The sequence below is a fragment of the Lathamus discolor genome, chromosome 3 (genome assembly GCF_037157495.1).
Source record: "Lathamus discolor isolate bLatDis1 chromosome 3, bLatDis1.hap1, whole genome shotgun sequence".
NCBI classification, from domain to species: Eukaryota; Metazoa; Chordata; class Aves; order Psittaciformes; family Psittacidae; genus Lathamus; species Lathamus discolor.
The window spans coordinates 136,983,385-137,001,912 of NC_088886.1; the positions used below are offsets into that span (position 1 = coordinate 136,983,385).

At 48.5% G+C, this 18,528-nt stretch overlaps 1 protein-coding gene across 3 annotated transcripts in view; it reads left to right on the top strand.

Moving 5' to 3' along the window:
* Positions 1–14,816, top strand: part of ARMH3 (armadillo like helical domain containing 3) — a 134,937-nt gene extending 120,121 nt beyond the window's left edge. For all 3 annotated transcript variants that reach the window (XM_065672088.1, XM_065672087.1, XM_065672086.1), the window contains 2 exons: positions 6,567–6,683; positions 12,484–14,816. In XM_065672088.1, the coding sequence (XP_065528160.1) occupies positions 6,567–6,683; positions 12,484–12,576 (210 nt within the window). In that variant the 3' untranslated portion in view covers positions 12,577–14,816. The remainder of the gene's footprint in view (positions 1–6,566; positions 6,684–12,483) is intronic.
* The last annotated feature ends 3,712 nt before the right edge of the window (positions 14,817–18,528 follow it).

Genomic DNA, 18,528 nt, shown 5'->3' on the forward strand with positions numbered 1-18,528 from the left:
TCCTGTGATGCATTCTGCATCAGTGCAGTCTTTTTTCATACCTCAGAAGAGAAATTTGGCCTTGGTTGCTTTAACTTAATCTTCTGAACTAGCTGAGCTTTTTACTGTTGGAAAAATCCTCTCTCCAGGAAATTTTCCTGCCCTCAAGGCAGACAGGATGCTGCTTCCTACTCTGAGAGCGACAGTTGTGTGAGCTGGTGGGGGCTGCTTTACAGGCTTAGTCTGAGCAGCTCACGCTCTCATCCCGCAGCAAGAGAGGGCCATAGGTCCTTCACCTGCATGTAGTACGAACAGCAGCTGCTTGATGCAGGATACTGGGGGCACTGGAGCAGGAATGACAACATGCTGCATATTCTGCATTTATGTGGTGTCACTACTCTTGTGTTGTAAGCCCAGATCTTTGTCTTTCCCACCATGTGCACCAGACCCACTCTGCATCCTCTGGATCCATAGATAAGTGCAGTATGCACAGCATATCCTGGGAATCTCAGTTTTTAGACTGTCATAGGAACATCCTCCTCCTCTTCCTCTTAGCATTCATGAACATGGAATTAATACTGATGGCTTGATCAGCTTGAGGGTGAGAGATGGTGTTGAAACATCAACACTACATTTAGCTCCGTGAGAGTGGCGAAGGTAAGGTAGTGTTGCTGCTACTTGTCCTAGTGTGGGTGCTTTTCTTGAAGCCAGTGTGTAGCACTGGCAGTTGTAGTGTATCCTCTCTGAACTTGGCTCCTGCAGACTGGTCAGGGCAGAGTCTGTTGGGAAGTGTGTGTTTTTATTGAACTTCTAATTATTTAGTTATGCGTTTGTCTTTGGAACTTCTGGGGATTAAATCCAGCAAAGATTCCAGCCTATGTCAGCAACTTTTAAGTTGCTCTGAGAAGTGTGATGCCATTTAGACAAAATAAATAATCCATATTAATTAGAAGATAGTACTGTAAAATTTATATCGGTTATCTTGCACTTTATTACAGAGAGGCAATAGCCTCTTTGTAGTCCAGGTAGCAGCGGCCTTTTCATTACAATGAGAAGTGTTGCTATTCAGCTGAGTTCCCTAGAAGAAACACTGAGGGAGTGAGTTGCTTCTGGAGATTAGGGGTGGAGAAGAAAGGGAAGATTTGTACTAAACCTGCAGTAAACAAGCCAGTTTGAGGACTCCAGTGTAAAATGAATGTCAGGCTTCTACTAGAATACAGAAACCCTAATGTCTCTTCTGTCGCCTCCATCCTCTGAGTGGAGGGGAAAGACTGCTGGGTTTGCTTGTGAGGTATAGGGTCATAGAATAGTTTGGGTTGGAAGGGACCTTTAAAGGCCATCTAATCCAACCCCCCTGCAACAAACAGGGACATCTTTAACTAGATCAGGTTGCTCAGAGCCTCGTCCAACCTGGCCTTGAGTATTTCCAACAATGGGGCATTCACAACCTCTCTGGGAAACCAGTTCCAGTGCCTCACCACCCTCATTGTAAAAACTCAAGTCCAAACTAAACCCACATATCTTGGGCTTTGCCTAGGTTTCAGGGGTGGGACTGCCATAGTGCCCTGTGTGGTACACGGGCACTGACAGGCATGCCACCATCTCTGCAGAGAGGACAGAGGCCATGTTTTTCTGTCCCTGACTGCCCTTTGCCTCTATACTGTGTCCATGCAGTAGTGCTGGTAGAGGGCTGGCATCACATGTGCCATGGACTGGCTGCTCCATCCTCCAGCATGGGACAGCTGGGACTGAAGTGCCTGGCTTTTCCATCCAGTGAGGGCTTGCTAGGTCGGACCTGGAAAGCCTACCCGTCCCAGCCTTGTGAGCCGCAGGGTGCTGGTGTGGGAGGCAAGTGCATTTTAACCTGGGGTTTGCTGGGTGTGGGCTTTTTTCCTTTTGCTTGATGTGAAATCATTCAGTCAGTTCTTTTCCAACTGCTTCTGTGTCATGGTAGCTAATGACTGTCTTACGGGCATGGAGAGACTCTAGCGCGGTACCAGTGATGCTGACTGCATTCTTGTCCTTTCCTGCATTGATTAAAAAGACAGTGTAGAGACCTCGCTTTCTTCTTGCTCCTGGTTTTCTGTTATTTTTGTGTCACTACCCATTCATGCTTCCCAGAACCTACCCACCACCAGGTCCTTTGCTGTGTGAATTGGTGGCACGCTCTAATTTTATGTTCTAGTAAGGCACAGGCTGCAGTTGCAGATGATGAAAGATTTTGCAGGTTGAAAAGTTACTAAGCAATTAAGTGTTCCATATCTGCCAGATAGATGGGCCGTAGTTCTGCATGTTGCCCATTAGATTTCATTGCTGGTGCAGCTCCCTCTCTGGCTTTTCTGCTCTCAGTGGCTATATTCTCCTGGGCAGGATGGGGATCGGAGCCTGCTGCATGTAATCCCCGTGTTTCCCAAGGACAGGCTCTTCTAGAAGATCCGGTCTCTCCTGGGGGAGTGCAGCAAGTCAGCTCCTGTTGAGGGTCAGTCAGAGGGAACAGTTCCAGTGCAGTAAGGAAGGAGGCTGTGTATAGAGTGATACAGCAAAACATGGTCTGTTTAGAAGGCACAGAATTTTGGGGCTATTGGTTTTGGAGGACCTGATTTCAGAACTTGTGTCCACAAGAGTCCACTGACCCTTCAGAGGTTGTCCATCCAGTTTGTGAAGGAGTGACAAGCTGGTGGATGCAGCAAAGTAATGAGCCAAAAACTGTGGAATAATCGTGTTCCTCTGGGTGCAGCGGCATGGCATGGCATGGGTGGGATGCTGTAGAGAGATGAGCCCCACATCACCCCCTCCACTGGCAGCCATGTCCCTGTGATGTTACACAGGGATGCCTCTACTCACAAGTTGTTGGTGTTACTGGGGAAGGAGAGTTATGGGGCATGGGCAGTTGTAGCTGCCGGAGGAAGCTGGAATTCAAGTGCCATAGAGAGCACTTGCTGTTCAGAGCAGCTCCTGAAAGGTTTGTTTGGGGACATGTAAGCAGGGACCTGAATTCATAATGTTTCTCTGGAACTTCTGGAAAGCACTGAGTGAATGAGTGGTGGGGCAGGGGGTTAATTTTATGGCAAATTACCTTTAAATTACAGTGGTGCAGCTCCACTGAGTTCTAGTCTGTTGCAGTGGAGTAAAGGAGTGAATTGTAGCCTCTAGGGCTGAGACGGTTAACTGCAGGAAAGGAATTCAGCAGCCTTCGCTTTTCTTCTATTGGCCATGTCTGAGTCACTCACTTCTATCATACTGCTTTTTTAAGGCTCTGATCCCTCTAACGTAACCTACAAAAAGAGCTTTAGGTTGTGACTACTTTTCATTTAGTTTTTTTCAACTGTGAAGATACAGTAAAGCTTTTTTTTTTTTTCTATAGTTTTCCCTGCATGTTTGTTCTTGCAGTCTGAGGAGTGTCACATCAAGCTCCTTGGAAATCATCTACAGTCCGTTTTGCTCTATCCTTGCCTGACACTAAAAGCAATATTCTTTCATCTCCTCGTGAGATTTAAAAACAAACAAAAAGAAGAGTGACAATTAAAATCTGTGTGGACCAGTCCAGCTGAAAGTCCCTTTTTTAAAGGTACTCTTTCTTCACCGTCTTAGAATTTGTTTTCTAATCTCCCATGGAGACCTGTATGAAGACCAAGTCGGAGAAGACCTTGAAGGAGAAAGGCTTTAATCTCAAAATTAAATTCTTCTAGTTCTTTTGTGTCTGACAGAAAGGTGCAGATAAAGATCTCCTTTGTTTAATGCAAAAGGGCATTCTTCCTGCAGTAGTTTTCCTGAGCAAGTCACAGCAGTGTGTAAGAAGGGTGAAGGATGCAAACACACACAATCTTCTGTTACACAGAGGATGCGAATTTTTTGTCATCTATGTAGAAAACTGATGCTTTTCAAACCTTCCTGTTAGATGCTCTGGATACCTTCTGCTGCTCTTTAACCTCTCCTCTGTCTTGCAGCTGCATCTTAAAGAGCAGATGAAATCGGCTCAAGGTTGGCAGGTCCTAATCTCAGTAACAGTTCCTATCCATTATAAAGTATGAAGTGAAATGATCTGTGAGTGGGTTTCTCTCAGATCCCACGTAGCATTTGTTCTTAGCAGCAGCAAAAAAGGGAAATTATCAGGCAGTGAAGAGAAGCTGTTTATTTTTAACTTACCCTTTCTTTTTAAGTTCTACTTCATAATTAAAGAAGATAAGGAGTGAAAGCCAATGAAAATACATAGCTAAAGGGATAAGCTGAAGTTCACTGCAGAGACTATGATAAGTAGCGGGTAACACAGTGGAGACTTTGGGGCCTCTTTTTCCTTCCTCATCCTCCTCCTAGATTATCAAACTGAGTTCGTAGCTGCCTTTCTAAGGTTACACAGAAGGACTGCTTACAGAGCTTGCTGCTGCTCTCAGGGTTTACTGATGCTCTCTGTGGTTTGAGGATGCCTCTGTTGAGTACCTGCAGAGATCTGTACTGGGGGTTAGCAAGGAGGAATCCCGATTCTTTGCTGAGAAGCACGTGTGCATCCATTGTCTGGGCACACCGGTACAGCACTACACATGGCTGTACATATAGGGGCGCAGAGGAGTGAAGAGGAGCCCAAGAGAAGGTTCCTAGGGAGTTACAGTAGCCCTGGGTAAAATGTCTCTATTCTGAGCTACTGATGAAGCCAGCTGTTCTACTCCTCACCTTTCAAACAAGGTTTCTCCCCTGCATTTTATTAATCTTGGTCAGTTTGGCTTCCTCAGATTGGCAGGAGGTTCATGCATGCTGCTAGATTCTTTAAGGCTCAGGAGAAGGTGCATTATACCGTTGCTCTCCATCCCTAGTGGGTAATTGCATCCCAAAGTAAATTATTCCTGTACCCAGGCAGCTTGCTTTCATCATTGCTCTTGGCTCTGTGAGACTTCTCCCAGCTTCTGCATGGAGGAACAAGAATTTGGAGATGGCTGTCATTGCAGGGGGTTCCTCCTCTCTGCCAGTGGAGCTGACAAACAGCATTAGGAAATGAGTCCTGGAGAGGAAGCTGCATGCTCTTGGAACAGCAGGACGCTGACAGGCTGTTCTTAAATAACATTGCAAAATGCTGATTCTTAGCTCTAGCTCTCCTCTGCAATGCTGGAGGAGAGCTGGGCTGCAAAGAGACTGTGTGACCATCTCGCCTGGGACCCACTTCTGGAACCCTTTTCTATTCCCAGTCCTAATGTGGATGATGCTGATGTGGCTTCTGCTTCTTCTAAACATTTGGATGAGTGTGTCTGTTTACCACAAAGTTTGGGGGAAACAAGCTTTTGAAGGAGCCCTAAGAAGCTCTTGGTTTCTCAGAATAAAGGATATAAGGACACAGCTCAAGGATCTGTAAAAGGCAGGAGCTGCCAGCTGCCTAAAAGGGCAGTTGAGGGTAGTGTTTACATTGTTGGGAGGACAAGAGAAGTCAAAGGGTTCCTTATTATTCTGGTCACAACAGTGACCAGAATAAATCCTCTGCAGTGCTTTTCTTAGGATCTTTTCTGAGTTGAGATGCCTTGGAGCAGTGTCCTCTTCCTTTGCACATTACACTATGTAGTCCTGGCTGAGGCTTTTCATGAGCAGAAGCTACCATAATGCAAGCCTCAAATGCTGAGATTGTGTTTAGCTCTCAGAGCAATGGTAACAGAAATAAGTTCATGTGTTTAAGAGAATTGTTTCAAGCATATGTTTTACCCAGGAATGCTCAGCTGTGTGGTTCCTGGTAGGAAGATTATCATGACTTACCATCTCACAAATGCTGTGAGAAATGTGTTTGTCCATGCAATGCTTTGAAACTAAAAGGTGTTTTGGGAGTCCCTTTTGGTCTCCTGAGTTAGGAAAATAAATAGTTCAATAGGACAGAGATGTGTAACTATGAATTTGCAAGTATATCCCAGTGCTGGGAGCAGAGTAAGGCAGTAATAGAAGCTGGAGTGCTTTGGTTGCAGTGAAAGTAGATAATAAAATACCTCCTGGGCAGGAGGAAGGCCAGGATTTCTGTCTCCATCTGTTTCCAAGACCAGAGTCTGTACCATGGATGGTCTTATCTTGGTGCCTGTCAGAAGCTTGTTTCTATTAGGAGAGAAGCGCAATGCTCTGTGTGGAAGCTGACCTGAACAGCTGTAGAAGCTGGTGGTTTAGCAGATTGTGGAATGGTGATGAGAAAGCCAGAGGAGGGTTTGCTGGCAAAACTAGCTCTGGAAAGACCATGGGGTCAGGCAAACCTGTGTTTGCATGGTGCCTGCTGTGTTACATTTGGGTGTCCAAATGGTAATTAGCTTCTTAGTTTAATGAGATCATGTCTATTTCTCTTTGTGACATAATAGTATCTGGAAAACTGCTGCTGTTACAGATACAGGCTCATCCACTGTTCTCATGAATGGAGAAGTTCTGTGAATTTGAGAGCTGTTCCTTACTGGCATTAGGAAGACTTTAGCGCCCGCCTCTGTGTTGTTAGCCATGAGCTAAATATTGGCTGTTAAAGCCATGTGTGTTGCAGATACATGTGCCAGAGCTGTGATCTACCTCAGCCTTGCTCCTCCTATGCTGAGGTGTCTGTGGATGCTGACTTCTGTGCTGTATTTGGCTGTCTCTGGCAGGTTTTGGAAGTGGTGCGGTCCAACTATGACACACTGACCCTGAAACTGCAGGACGGACTGGACCAGTACGAGCGCTACTCAGAGCAGCATAAAGAGGCTGCATTCTTCAAAGAGCTGGTAAGATGCCTTGGTTCTCCAGAGTCAACAACCCCTTTCCAAAGCCTTTGCTTACAGCCTACGCAGTGGCAGCCCTGTTACTCCATTGGGCTGCCTCCAAAGATGGAACAGGAATAGGATCTGAACAGGCACTGCATGTCTCAACAGGTTTGGAAGTGCCCTGCAGCTCCCTTTCCCACCATACATGGCTGGGGAGGAACCCTCAGACTGCTCAGGCCAGCAACCAGTCAGTCAGTCTTTGTCCTTCTGCCATGGAGATCCACTGTGCATTGTGGTGGTAAATTTGCATGGTGGAGAAGCTAACAGCTCCCACCTTGGGTTTATCACACAAAGCAACTTCACCTTTTTGATTTTGTTAGGGGGACCACAAAGTATGGGACTGAGCAGAATATACGATGCTGGTGAAACATAAGCCTGCTCATTGCTTTTCTTCATCACTCACAAAATAGGGTTCCCAAGCAAAGAAAGCAAAGGCATTCCCTACAACTGTCTCCTTTGCCAGAGGAGAAGACTGATGGTAGGAAGCCCCCAAAAAATAATATAGTGAAGACAAAATTGAATCTGAATAGTTTGGGTTGGTAGTTATATTCTTTAGCAAACCAGCTTGCTCAGCCTGCTCCAGATTACCCTGACACAACTTTCTTGTCCAAGAGCTGCATCACCAGGGAGGCAGCTTTTGTAGTGGCTGGTATCTGAGGGGAGCCTGGTTTTCTTCACTTTTGAATCATTATGGCTTCAGCAAAGGGAGAGATCTCCAGCTCTGGCAGCTTTCTTCACCAGTTTGAGAGCTGATTCTCTCTCCTATCTCTGACCTTGCTGATTGATGAGTAATTGATGCCTGCCCACTCTGTCACGAGTCTGCATGAGTTTGGGAATGTTATGCCTCCCTCTGTCTACTCTGCTCCAGAGCAAGGATGCCTGAATTGGTTTTGCTTCCTTCTACAGAATGCTTTTTAATGTTTTGGGTCATTTCAGCACTGCCATTGGGTAGAATGCAAGCAAAAACACTTGCAATCACTTTCATGCCATTTTTCTGTGCTCTTGTGCTTGTTTTTATCTCTCTGGCCTGCTGTTTGATACCATATCTGGAATGCATGCAAAGAAATTTGGCCATAGCCTTCCTGTGACACAGGCTTCCCCCGTTACTGTTACCCTGGAAATAACACATGTTCGTGTTTCTGTTGTCATCTGTTCCATCCCAAGGGCTCCTGCCCTCCTCAGCCAGCATCTCCTTCCCCAGCCACATGACTGCTTTGCTTCCTGCATGCCCCACTTTCCACTTGGCCTAGCAGAAGCTCAGGCTGATCATGCCAATTGATTAAAATGACATTCTCAGTCGTAAGATCATCACAGCTACAAAACACTTCAGCTAAAATTATTTTCTTCCTAGCCCAATGATTTATTTAGGTTTTTTTTTCCCAAAATCCCAATTATGTATCATTTAAGAATCTGTTTAGATTAACCAACCCCTCCTCACCTCCCTTCTGAATATTGCCCATTCAGATACCCCTGAGACCCTCTCCTCAAGAGCATATGAAAGCCTGAATAATTACTGTCTAAATGTGCTGATTTGACCCAGTTGTGAATCTGTTTAATCCACATTTCTCTAGATGCCCTGAGAATTGGGACCCTATTAAATGTTCTTTACTCACAGCTATAGAAAATCCCCTGCATTCCATTAAGCTGTTCCCCCAACGCAGCAGGAAATCAACCTGATATGCTATGATTTGTCTTCAACAAACCCAGATGGCCTTCTGTCCTCCATGCTGTTTTTTCCTCTAGGTGCACAGTAACTGATGGCTCTATTAATTGTTTGAACAACTCATCTAAAAGGACCTAGTCTGCCCTGTCCTCTCTATATCCTCTTCAAACCGTGTAGTTGACTTCCTTTTTGCAAGGCTTTTTAATCTTTACTTTGTCTTCTATTGCTGGTCTGATGTTGGATAATATCCCCCTGCCCAATGCATTGTGTTTAACAGCTGAGGTTCGCAGGATTTCGTGGAGGTGTCAGAGTGAAGCTGCTGCAGTTTTCTTCACAGGCTCTGCAAAAAGAGCAGGTCTGGTGGTGAACTACAGGTTTCCAGCATGGTTTCCAAACTCATGCTGGTCCCATCAGGTCTTCCTGAACAGGATCTGTTTGCAAATAATTGCTTCCAGATTCTGACTGCTTTTATTACCTGTGTCTGTGTGATTGCATTAAAGCAAATCCTTCTTGGTGGGGAATGACACGCAGGAGCCATTTTCCTTTTCGGCTGCCTTTTCATCTCTCTGTGCTCCCATTAAGTGGGTGAGCAGAAACTTCCCCAAGCCATTCTCTTGACTCCTTTATGCTTAAAAACCTCGTTCTCACTCCTTTGACATCCTCTGCTAATGCACTGCTTCGCTTCTCTGGCTTTGCCTCAGTGCTGCTCTTTCTTGCTAATCCCAAAGAAAACTCTGCTTTCTTCTCACATTCCCTTTTCAAAGAAGCTTTCAAAGGCCTGTGATACTGCAGCCACATTGTAGTGGAAGGTGATGTGTGGAGTGTTTTATCAACTGGGTTTTCTGGCCTGTTGTGCTGCCTTTGAGGGGCTAAAGGAAGGAAGTTAGGAAGTTTTCTAACACTTTATTTCTTTTCCTTTGAACCCTCAGGGATGGCATTTGAGGTCTGTACTGCTTTGATAGAATGAATGGTTTGGATGTGAGCTTTTGGACCCTCACATTGCAGCTGGAGGAATGTGTGGAAAGAGATTCAGCATCTTTCTAAAACATTCACTGTCTTTGCAGTTGGATGGGTGTCAGCAGAGTCTCAAAATAGCCTGATTAGGGGTTGATTTCTGCAGGGGAAATTACACTAATTTGACTTCTAATTAGATGTAGTAGTCAGTGTAAACCTTCCTCCCATTGTACAAATTTCTTAAGAGCTGCTTGTTGATTTGAAACAGGTTTAATTGATGGGACTTGCTGTGAAGTAAGAGTGTCTGTACAGTGTTGCTCCCGTCCAGCTATAATGACATGAAACTAGAACTGAATACTGTTTTCCTCACATGGTTAATGCTACCACTACATCCATTCTTTCATTTGCTTGTTGTTCTTTAGGTGACGTCAGCACTTCGTGCATTTCCCATTTCTGCCAAGTTTGTGTGTTAAATGTGATCGAAGCTCCTACTAGGGAGAAAGCAATTCTAAAGGCTCTCCTGCCACTACTGTGCTCCGGCGTGCTCCATGCAGAAGCAAGAGAGTACACGTGCTCTGCTTTTACTTCCTTGCAGAATGGCTGTCAAAGCTCTGAGCTTACTTTCCAAGGCTGTTTTTGTCTGCTTGTGTAAGCCACTCTAGAGGGTTCTGGTAGCTTCCAGGCTGGCAGCCAGGCCTGGGCTGCCCTCTGCACCAGGAGCTAGGAGGAGTCCTGGGGTGTAGCCTCATGGATGGAGCAGCTCAGCCAGACTGCAGGAAGCTTCTGAAGTTTATCCTTGTTACAAGCTGACACCTCCCTGTGTCGCTGTCTGGTCTTCCAATCCCAAAAGGGAGATGAGCTCTGGCTTCCTGACCTGAGCCCTGGTGCCAGAGATAACTTGATTTAACTCTAATTTGTGCTATTCTTACCTTTTAAGCTGGTTGGTTCAGAGCTGTTGCTTTCTCACAGCAGAGGTAATGCTGGGCAGAGATTGGTAGAAGTGTTCCCCCAGCTTGTGTTAAAGCAAATTGAAGCCAACTAGACTGCTCTTGACCAAAGTTTGTGTCTAAGCTCCTCCTGAAACCTGAAGCTGTCTTCAAGTGAAAACAGCTCCCCAGGTGATCTACTCAACTGCTTCACAGCCCATAGGTTTAAAAGTATTTCCTCTTTTCCAGTGTAAATCTTCTTTGTCTTGAGTGTTTCTTGCCCCGTCCCTAGGGAGCCAGAAAAATATTACTCACTGTTCTCTTTCTGACCTCATTTTACATATTGGAGAGTGTTTGCTCTGTTCTTCCTAAACTGTCTCTTTGCAAACTAAACAAGCTTAATTTCTGGTGCTCTGTCTAGCCCACGGCTACAATTTCACTAAGTCCTATGTTTTCATCATGCGCCACTCCAGCCTCCCTTTCTGGACTTGTAGAGACTGCTGCCATGTAGGACACCTTGATGTATAGACAAGTTGGGCATCTTCTACCGCTGGTGCCTGGTCCCTGGCAGCCGTTCATAAGGCCAGGAGCTCATTTCTGCTTGTCCTTTCTGTTGCTGGGGCCCATAGAAATGCTCATAGAATAACAATGCTGGCTTACACTGCACGTAGCATCTGCCCCTTTTCTACAGGCAGTCACACTCCCTAGGGCAGAGGTCTCTCATCTGTTTAGCCATGTTGTTCCCTTCTGGAGCTGGATTGCTGAGCACTGGAGTGGAGAGCATTCAGTAGGACTGAGACCAAATCCTGCTAGTGGGGCTCCTGTTTCCTGAGAGGGAGACGGTCCAGTGCAAACCAGTGTTCTGGAGACAACTTGCTATAATCTATGTTAAAGTGGGTTATCCTACAAGACGTGATCCCAAACTATGTCAGTATGGAGTAAGTCAAAAGACGTCTAGAGAAGAGAGGTGAGGGTGCTCCAGGGAAACAAAGACACATGGGGTCTCTGCCAAGCATCCTGATGAAGGAGAGTTTGTTGTTTCTGGAGACACCGTGAAACTTAAGTGTTCTTTAAGTGTAGACATCTTTGCTGGCTTGCTTGAGCTGCTGAGGTCTGTGCAGTGGGGTTCACTGGGGTTCATTTCACAGGTATCCCTGTTAACCTTTCATGTCTTGATTTCCTTCCCACTCGTACAATTCCTGTCTTTTGGGGAGCTTTCTAACCTTCCCTCTTTTTTTCTCACCAGTGCAGCAAGTGCTAACTTGCTTCCCAGCCCCCACTGTTGGATTCCTCATTCTGCTTCTATATAATTCATCCCTCAGTGCTTTTGAAAAGCACAAAACACTAACCAGGTCAGCAACAACCTTATTATCACAGGCTCCAAGTCTCTGGGAACTGTAATCCCGTTGTTTGGATGAGCTTGTGTCAGTTTTGCTTTCTGTCACTGCTGCACACAGTCGCTGACACAGATGATGTTTGACTTTGTCTTCTTGTTGCCGAGTGCCGCTGGGACTGAGCCCGGTCTGGGGCCTGTGTGTTCAGCCAGTGAGTCTGCAGGCATGACGGGGGAAGGGAAGGGAAGCTGCTGCACAACAGGGCTGTCCAGCTGCTCTTCACAGACTCTGCAGGTGACCAGAAGTCTGGGCATCACTGAGAGATAAAGTTGTCACTTATTCAGAGACAGCCAGTGAGCCAGCTTCAAGTGTAAGGCACTCAGCACAAAATACAGCTGGCCCTGGACCCATGGGTTTCTGCCAGCCTTGGTGGTAATTTGTGTTTACAGCATCGTAGCATGGCCTCTGTCCTTTCCTTGACTCTGTATCTTTGGATCTGCAGGTTCTGGAGCAGAACCAGTGGGCTCTGGTAGAAAATGCTCTTCCAGCTGCAACCTGGAAATGCTCACTTTCCCCATCGCTTTGCCCCACAGCAGGAAGCTATCATTGCTTATGTATCCAAACAGAGCATCCTCTCCCATCCCTCTCTCATTTGGAATTTGCTGGGATGTCATTATAGGCATTTCTGTTATTCCAGGATCCTCAGGGATTTCTTACTAAGCTGGAGTTGCAGTGGGAGTTGGATGCAGCAAGTTCTCTGGGGCTGTAACAGCATGCAGAACAGTTTCATGCTGAACCTAGAGGTCAACAGCATCAAAGTTGCCATGCTTGTGGGGAGCCAGGAGGAATCCCTTGGCTAAAACATCTCGTTTTGTCTCTGCCAGGTTCGGTCCATCAGCATCAACGTGAGGAAGAACCTGGCTTTCAACACGCTGAGCCAGGAACTGCTGCTGAAGGAGTTCTCTACGATCTCTTGAAGTGGGGACGCTGCCACTGCGCGGGGCTGACCAGAGATGGGCCTGTTTGGGCAGGGACGCTACAGATCTGCAGCCAGTCGCCCCTTGCCTTGCGCCTGCAGAAGGGACTGCATTTCTTTTAGGGGAGAGCCTTGCTGCTGTGTGTTTGTTCCCAAAGGCATACGTTTCAACAGGACGGGGCTGAAGAGAGTGATGGGCATGTTGAGGAGGAGGAGGAAGCAATTCTATAAGGTGCAATGGGAATGGGCAGCCATTCCTGTGACGTAGCAATAGGGATTCCCTCCACAGCCTCAGGGAAGATGCACTGGAAAGCTTTGTAGCAGAGCTGGGGAGAGCTCACAACCAAAATAATAAAGCCAGTCAGTCCAGCTGTGTGAGACAGTTCTGCATTGAGATCACTTGCCTGCTCTATGGGGAAAGCTTCCTGATCCCAGGTGAGGGCTGTTCTTTTCTGTCAGCCTGAGTTAGCCTGCCCTCCTGCAATGCACATCAAAGCCCACTGGGAATGGCTTTGGGGTATAAAACAGTTTCCCCAAGGAGCAGGCCCTGCTTATTGCTGGTTCCTTATGGTGTCACTTGAACTAAGCCATTGGATTATTGGAGAAGGAGAAATTTTGCCTCCAAGGCTGTTGGTTTACAGGGTCCTGTTGTAACCGGAGACCAGCTCTGCTTGGGGTCGCTGTTGCTTCCAGTAGCCCAGTTCATCTCTGCTGTTTTCTAAGGCTGAGGGACATTTTGGGATATTCCATTTTCAAGGGGCAGAGGACAGGCTGACTCCCTCTCCCCACTCTCCTTACTGCCCATCAGAGACTGCATTGTGACAATCCTTCCCTTCCTCACTGGACCGTCTGCCTTGCACATGTTTGCGAGTGCCTGGTGACCTTCATGAACTAAGAAGTCCCCATTTTTCCCTTGTGTGTAGCACACGATTAAAATGCAGCTGGAGAAGAAGTTTCTTCATTTTCTCGCTTGCCCTCCTGTCTTCACCAAGCAACTTTCAGCAACAGTCTGCTGAGGACTTCCTAAGGAAGAGCTCTGGCATGATGCTCTGGGGCCCAGGCAGGCCTTTCTGCTCCAGAGCCAGTGTTTCAGAGGTGCCCAGGGCCAGCGGAGCCTGTTCTGAGTGCTGTGTCTGGCTGCCAACTCAGGAATACGCAGCATAAACACCCATTCCCTGCTCCTGCATTTTCAGCTCCCAGCAGTGATGTTAGGATCTGGCCTGACTTGGTAGACAGAAGCAGAGAAGTTACTTACATCCCAGATCCACTTTTGTTTTTCCCTAGATAATAGAGTTTTGTTTGCAAAAGAAGTGCCTAGTCCCACTTAGCCTTGTTAGGTTAGTGTGAGCAGTGTGAACGTCATGCTCATTTACTACCATTTTTAGGCAAGGCTTCTTCATGCTAACGTGTTAATTGCATTCATGTTTCATCTCTACCTGCCATGAGCATGGGAAACCGAAAGCTGTGTCCTTGGCCACCCGCTGAGCGCAGCACCCGGTGAAGACAGTATGTTTTCCTTGGGAGCACCAGCTTCTCCTGACAGGAGATACTTTGCCTCAGCAGGGAATTGTCTGGTTTTTATCAGCTAAGCCAGACACTTAATTTGCTTTCTGCCATGCAAGTGTGTAGAAATGTGTACATACCAAAGGGACAGGGCTTGGGCAAGCAAGCAGACTCCATAAAATCACTTGGCTTGAGAACAGGACAGGGCACAGAGAAGGAGTCAGCTTCTCCAATAAAGAAACAACAGCGATGGCTTGCAGCACATGGCACTCGTCTGTAGATGTGGGGAGCCCTTGCTAGATGATCTTGCCTCTGGGGACAGGGAATTTCATCTAAAGGAGGCTTGAGTTGCTTCCCTGAGGTGCAGCCCCAACATCGCTGCTGTCCACCCAGCTGTCCATGTGCCTCCTTTTTGCCTATCCCATTAGGCTGAGGCTCAGCAGATATGTGACAGAGTTGGGAATGAGTCTGCCTCTGCCTCCGCAACCTCTGGGATTTTCAGCTTTTTGCTCTGGGCTCAGCTATAGAAGATCTCATCCCCCCCAGGGTGCCCTTGCTAGGATGACCTGAGAATCCCAGGCCATGACTGGAAGCTGCTCTCATGGGGTCAGCCCTCACCCAAGGCTGAGCTGGGGAAGACACTGACACACATCCTCTTGTGACGCTGTCACCGAACCAAGCACTGTAAGTGGATGTACATACAAACCTAGAGCTCAATAAATAGCAGAGCCCTGCCTATCCAGAGTGTGCAGCGTTTGTCCTTCACAGAGGGGACGGGGTGTTACGGGGGTGGCCCTGTCACCATTTGGTGACATGTGGCTGCAGCAAGGCAGTCACTTGCCCTCGGGCTCTTCCTGCACAGTCGGGTTGCGGTGCACTCAGCAGTGCCCCCTCCTTGATCCAGGCTGCAGGTACCAGCAGCAGTCAGCATGCCTCTGGGGCTGCCGGTAGGGAAAGCAGACAAGGCTGAGAGTCCATGAGCAAGGGATGCAGAGATCTTCCTGTGCACAATGTGATGCTCTCTCCTGCTGGTGTCATCAGCTCTTGCTCACAGATTCTGCTGCAGATTTCCCTGTTTTGTTTAACACCGTACTGGTGCTTGTGTCTGGGAGCCAGTTTGAACTAGGCAGAAAGTCATTTAACTTTAACATTCAGCCTCAGGATGTGACTGGTGGCCCCAAACTTTCCCATATCTGATCTGAGCAGTTGAGTGTATTTTATTCTATCTAATTCATAACTCAGTCTATTATTGGAAGAGCTGGTTTTGAGGCTTGGGGAGTGTGGGGAGAGATGAGATTGCTGCCTTTAAATTAGGCAGCTGCTGCCAGGAGACAAATATTTTACAAAATAATGACCAAATTCTGCAGGAGAAAAATTGAGTTTGAGCGAAACTTTGGGGGGAGTCACTGAAAATTGATTTGTAAGTGCCACTGTGATTTTGGGTATCTTTTTCCTCAGCTCTTGCAGGTCCCATTTTTCAAGCAGACTTGAGAAGAGGCTGCTTCACAGGAACTGAGTTTCCCCTGCCTGGGTTGTAGCTTGTCAGAAGAGGCACAGAGTACTGAAGGGAGGCTGGTAGGGGGGTGTCAGCTCCATGTGATGGTTTGGGGTGTCCGAAGCAGGTAGTACCCCTGGGTATCATGTACACAAAGTAAGGTGTAACCTCACCCTACTCTGGTTTGTAAGCCTCTTCATCCCCTTGCTAAGCATGGCTGTTACGTGCTGTCATCCCATCCATGTGACGTGGAGGATATGTCTCTAGGGTTGAGCTGCCCTCCACATGCGCATGTCCTGGTTCCTGTTGGGGCACTTTTCTCTGCCTGCCTGAAGTATCGATGCTCTTCTCCAGCTCTAGGATCCTGCCAGGCTGTTGCACGGTGGGTATCAGGAAAAGAAGCTTGGTGTCCTGGGGAGAGCTATCAACACAGCACTTGTGCGGGGGGTCAGGCCCAGCATGCTCCATCTGCCTCCCCATGCTTCCTCCCGCCAGGCAGAGGGAGATGCCAGTGCCCTGCCAAGTCACGGCTGCCATCGTGTGTGCTGGGGCTGCTGCACAGCCAGCAGTCTGCAGGAAGATTTACAGCTGGCTCTTGGCACTCGCAAGCAGCTCTCCATCTCGGTGTCAGCACCAATGCCTCCTGGATATTTATTCTCATCTCCTGTTTTCTGGGCTGTTTCCTTGTTTGGTACTTGTTGGGATGAGCAGGGATGTACTGGTTGGAAGTTGGTTCCTGTGGAGGTGATGGGGTTTTTTTGGCAGATGAGCCATTGCAGTAACCTGAGAGGAAAGGGGTAAAGCCCAGCGTTGGGAGCTGCAGACATCCAAAGGGTCCAGGATAAGATGTGCTTTTCCCCTGCTGGAAATTAATTCATGCCTTTGCTGATTCTCTCAGCGGGAGGGTGGGCAGAAAAGGAAATGATGAATGAAAGTCTGGGCCAGGAGGCTGGAGAAGGGCTTGTTGCAAGGCTTGTGGGACCTGGCATTCCCTAGGGCTGCTGAGAGTCCTTTGTGCCAGCCAGAGCCCTGGTCCCCACTGCAGCCCAGTGTGGGTGAGCTCAGGGGGACACTGATCAAGCAGAAGAGTGACCCCAAATGAATGGGACAAGCAGCACCCTTGGGGGACTTGCTTGATTTGCTCCTGTTGCGGGAGCAGCTGCTGTGCCTCCGTGCTGGAGCCAAGGCCAGGCCATTCTCCACAGCCCCTGCTCTCCTGTGCTGTCCCCCCAGGGCTAATTGAATCATGCGGCTGGAAATTGAATCCAATTGAATAGATTAAATGAGCCGGGCTCACCGCTCACTGCAGCGCAGCCCAGAGCCCTGCCAGGCTGCTGCCAGAGCCGAGGAGCTCCCGGGAGTCCTGTGAGGGCATGGAGGGGCTGGAGAGGCTGCAGGGAGATGGACACACACTGGGCTGGGCTGGTTCTTCAGCTCTGCTTGATGGGTGAACCCTCAACTATTCCTCAGTGATGTGCAGCCTGGCCAGGTCCCGGGGCCCACGGGTCACTGTGCCACAGGTATGCACAGGTTGGCTTTTGCTCGTTTCCTCTCTGAAGTAATTAATGACTAATTAGCTGGAGCTCCCCTGCTCCAGGGTTCAACCAGCGCCCTCCCCGCAGTGTACTGGGTGAGCTGTACTATGGCAGCTGTGGCTGTTCCCTGCCCAGCAGCTCCAAGCCAGTTGCTCCCCCAGCCTGTGGCAAGTGATGCTCCAGCAGCATCGGTCTGCACCATGCTGTCCCCTGCTTTCATCCTGTTTATGGTCATTGCCAGGCCAGTGGGATGGGATGGAGACCAAAGAGCAATGTGCTGACACCAGGGTCGCAGCATGGACATCCACTCCCATGGAGGTGAGCTTGGGCAGAGCAAGACCCATGTCCGCAGCACAAACTCGCTCCTGACAGGGGTGCACACCTGTATTCATAGCAGACCTGAGCTGCTGAAAGGGCCCCTGGTGTGGCATCCGGTGTGGTGCAAGTTAAGGATGGAAATAATATCTGGTTCCTCTTTAAATAAAAGCTGATCCCACAGGCACTGAGCACACAACGTTTACGAGAGATGCTTTATAGTACTGGGAGGGTTTGTGAGACTCAGGGTACCTCCGGAGTCCAAGTGTGCTCCAGAGCAGTCTTTGCTTTCTAAACCAAGTGCTTTTCTTCACACAAAAGAAGCAGAGAAACAGTCAGGGTGGGCACAGAGCCCCCGCAGGCCCCGCAGCAGTGTGGCCATGCCTCCTTGCTGGAGGCATTGGCAGAGGCAGGTGACCGGCTTTCAGGGACACGCAGAGTGATGTGAAGTCTCCCTCCTGTGCATCCAGATTTCTCCCACCTGCTGGTTTGTATTTGACAAAGGAGGTTCCCTTTCCCCTGCAGCATTCCCACTTGCACGGCTCTCCTAGCAGCTTGCAGGCATCTGTTCCTCCTTAGATCTGCAAGGTTTTCTGCAGCTGAAATTCCCCCCCAGGTCTGAGTCTCACAGTGGCTCCCACCTTCTTGTGTCTCTGCAGGGTGGGTTAATGGAGATGGGAGCAGTCCTCCCCTATGCGTGTCCTCCCCAGAAGGACCTGCCGCTCTGCTGTTCCTGTGTCCTCCCTCAGGACCACTGGGCTGCATGGGGCTTGTCCAAGTCTCCTGCCACCCAGCTCCATTTCCTTTGTGGATGTAGTAAATACTGTGGTTTGCACCTCAGTGAGGCCGTTTGCCCTGCCTGGAGCTCCCTGCAGCTGCTTGCATGGCCACGAGCATCCCTCCTCCGGCCTGGGGGCTGTGTGGGACCTGGGTGGGGAAAAGACCTGGTGCCGAGCTGCTCACCCCCATCTAACACTGCTGCTCGCTGGCATTTTTGCAAGGGTGATGCTGGGCTAAGAGGCTCCGGTCTCTGCCCACTGGGGCTGGTTCTAGAAGCATCCCATGCTGCATCCCATGTCCCAGTGTGAGGCTGCCCAGGGGCCTG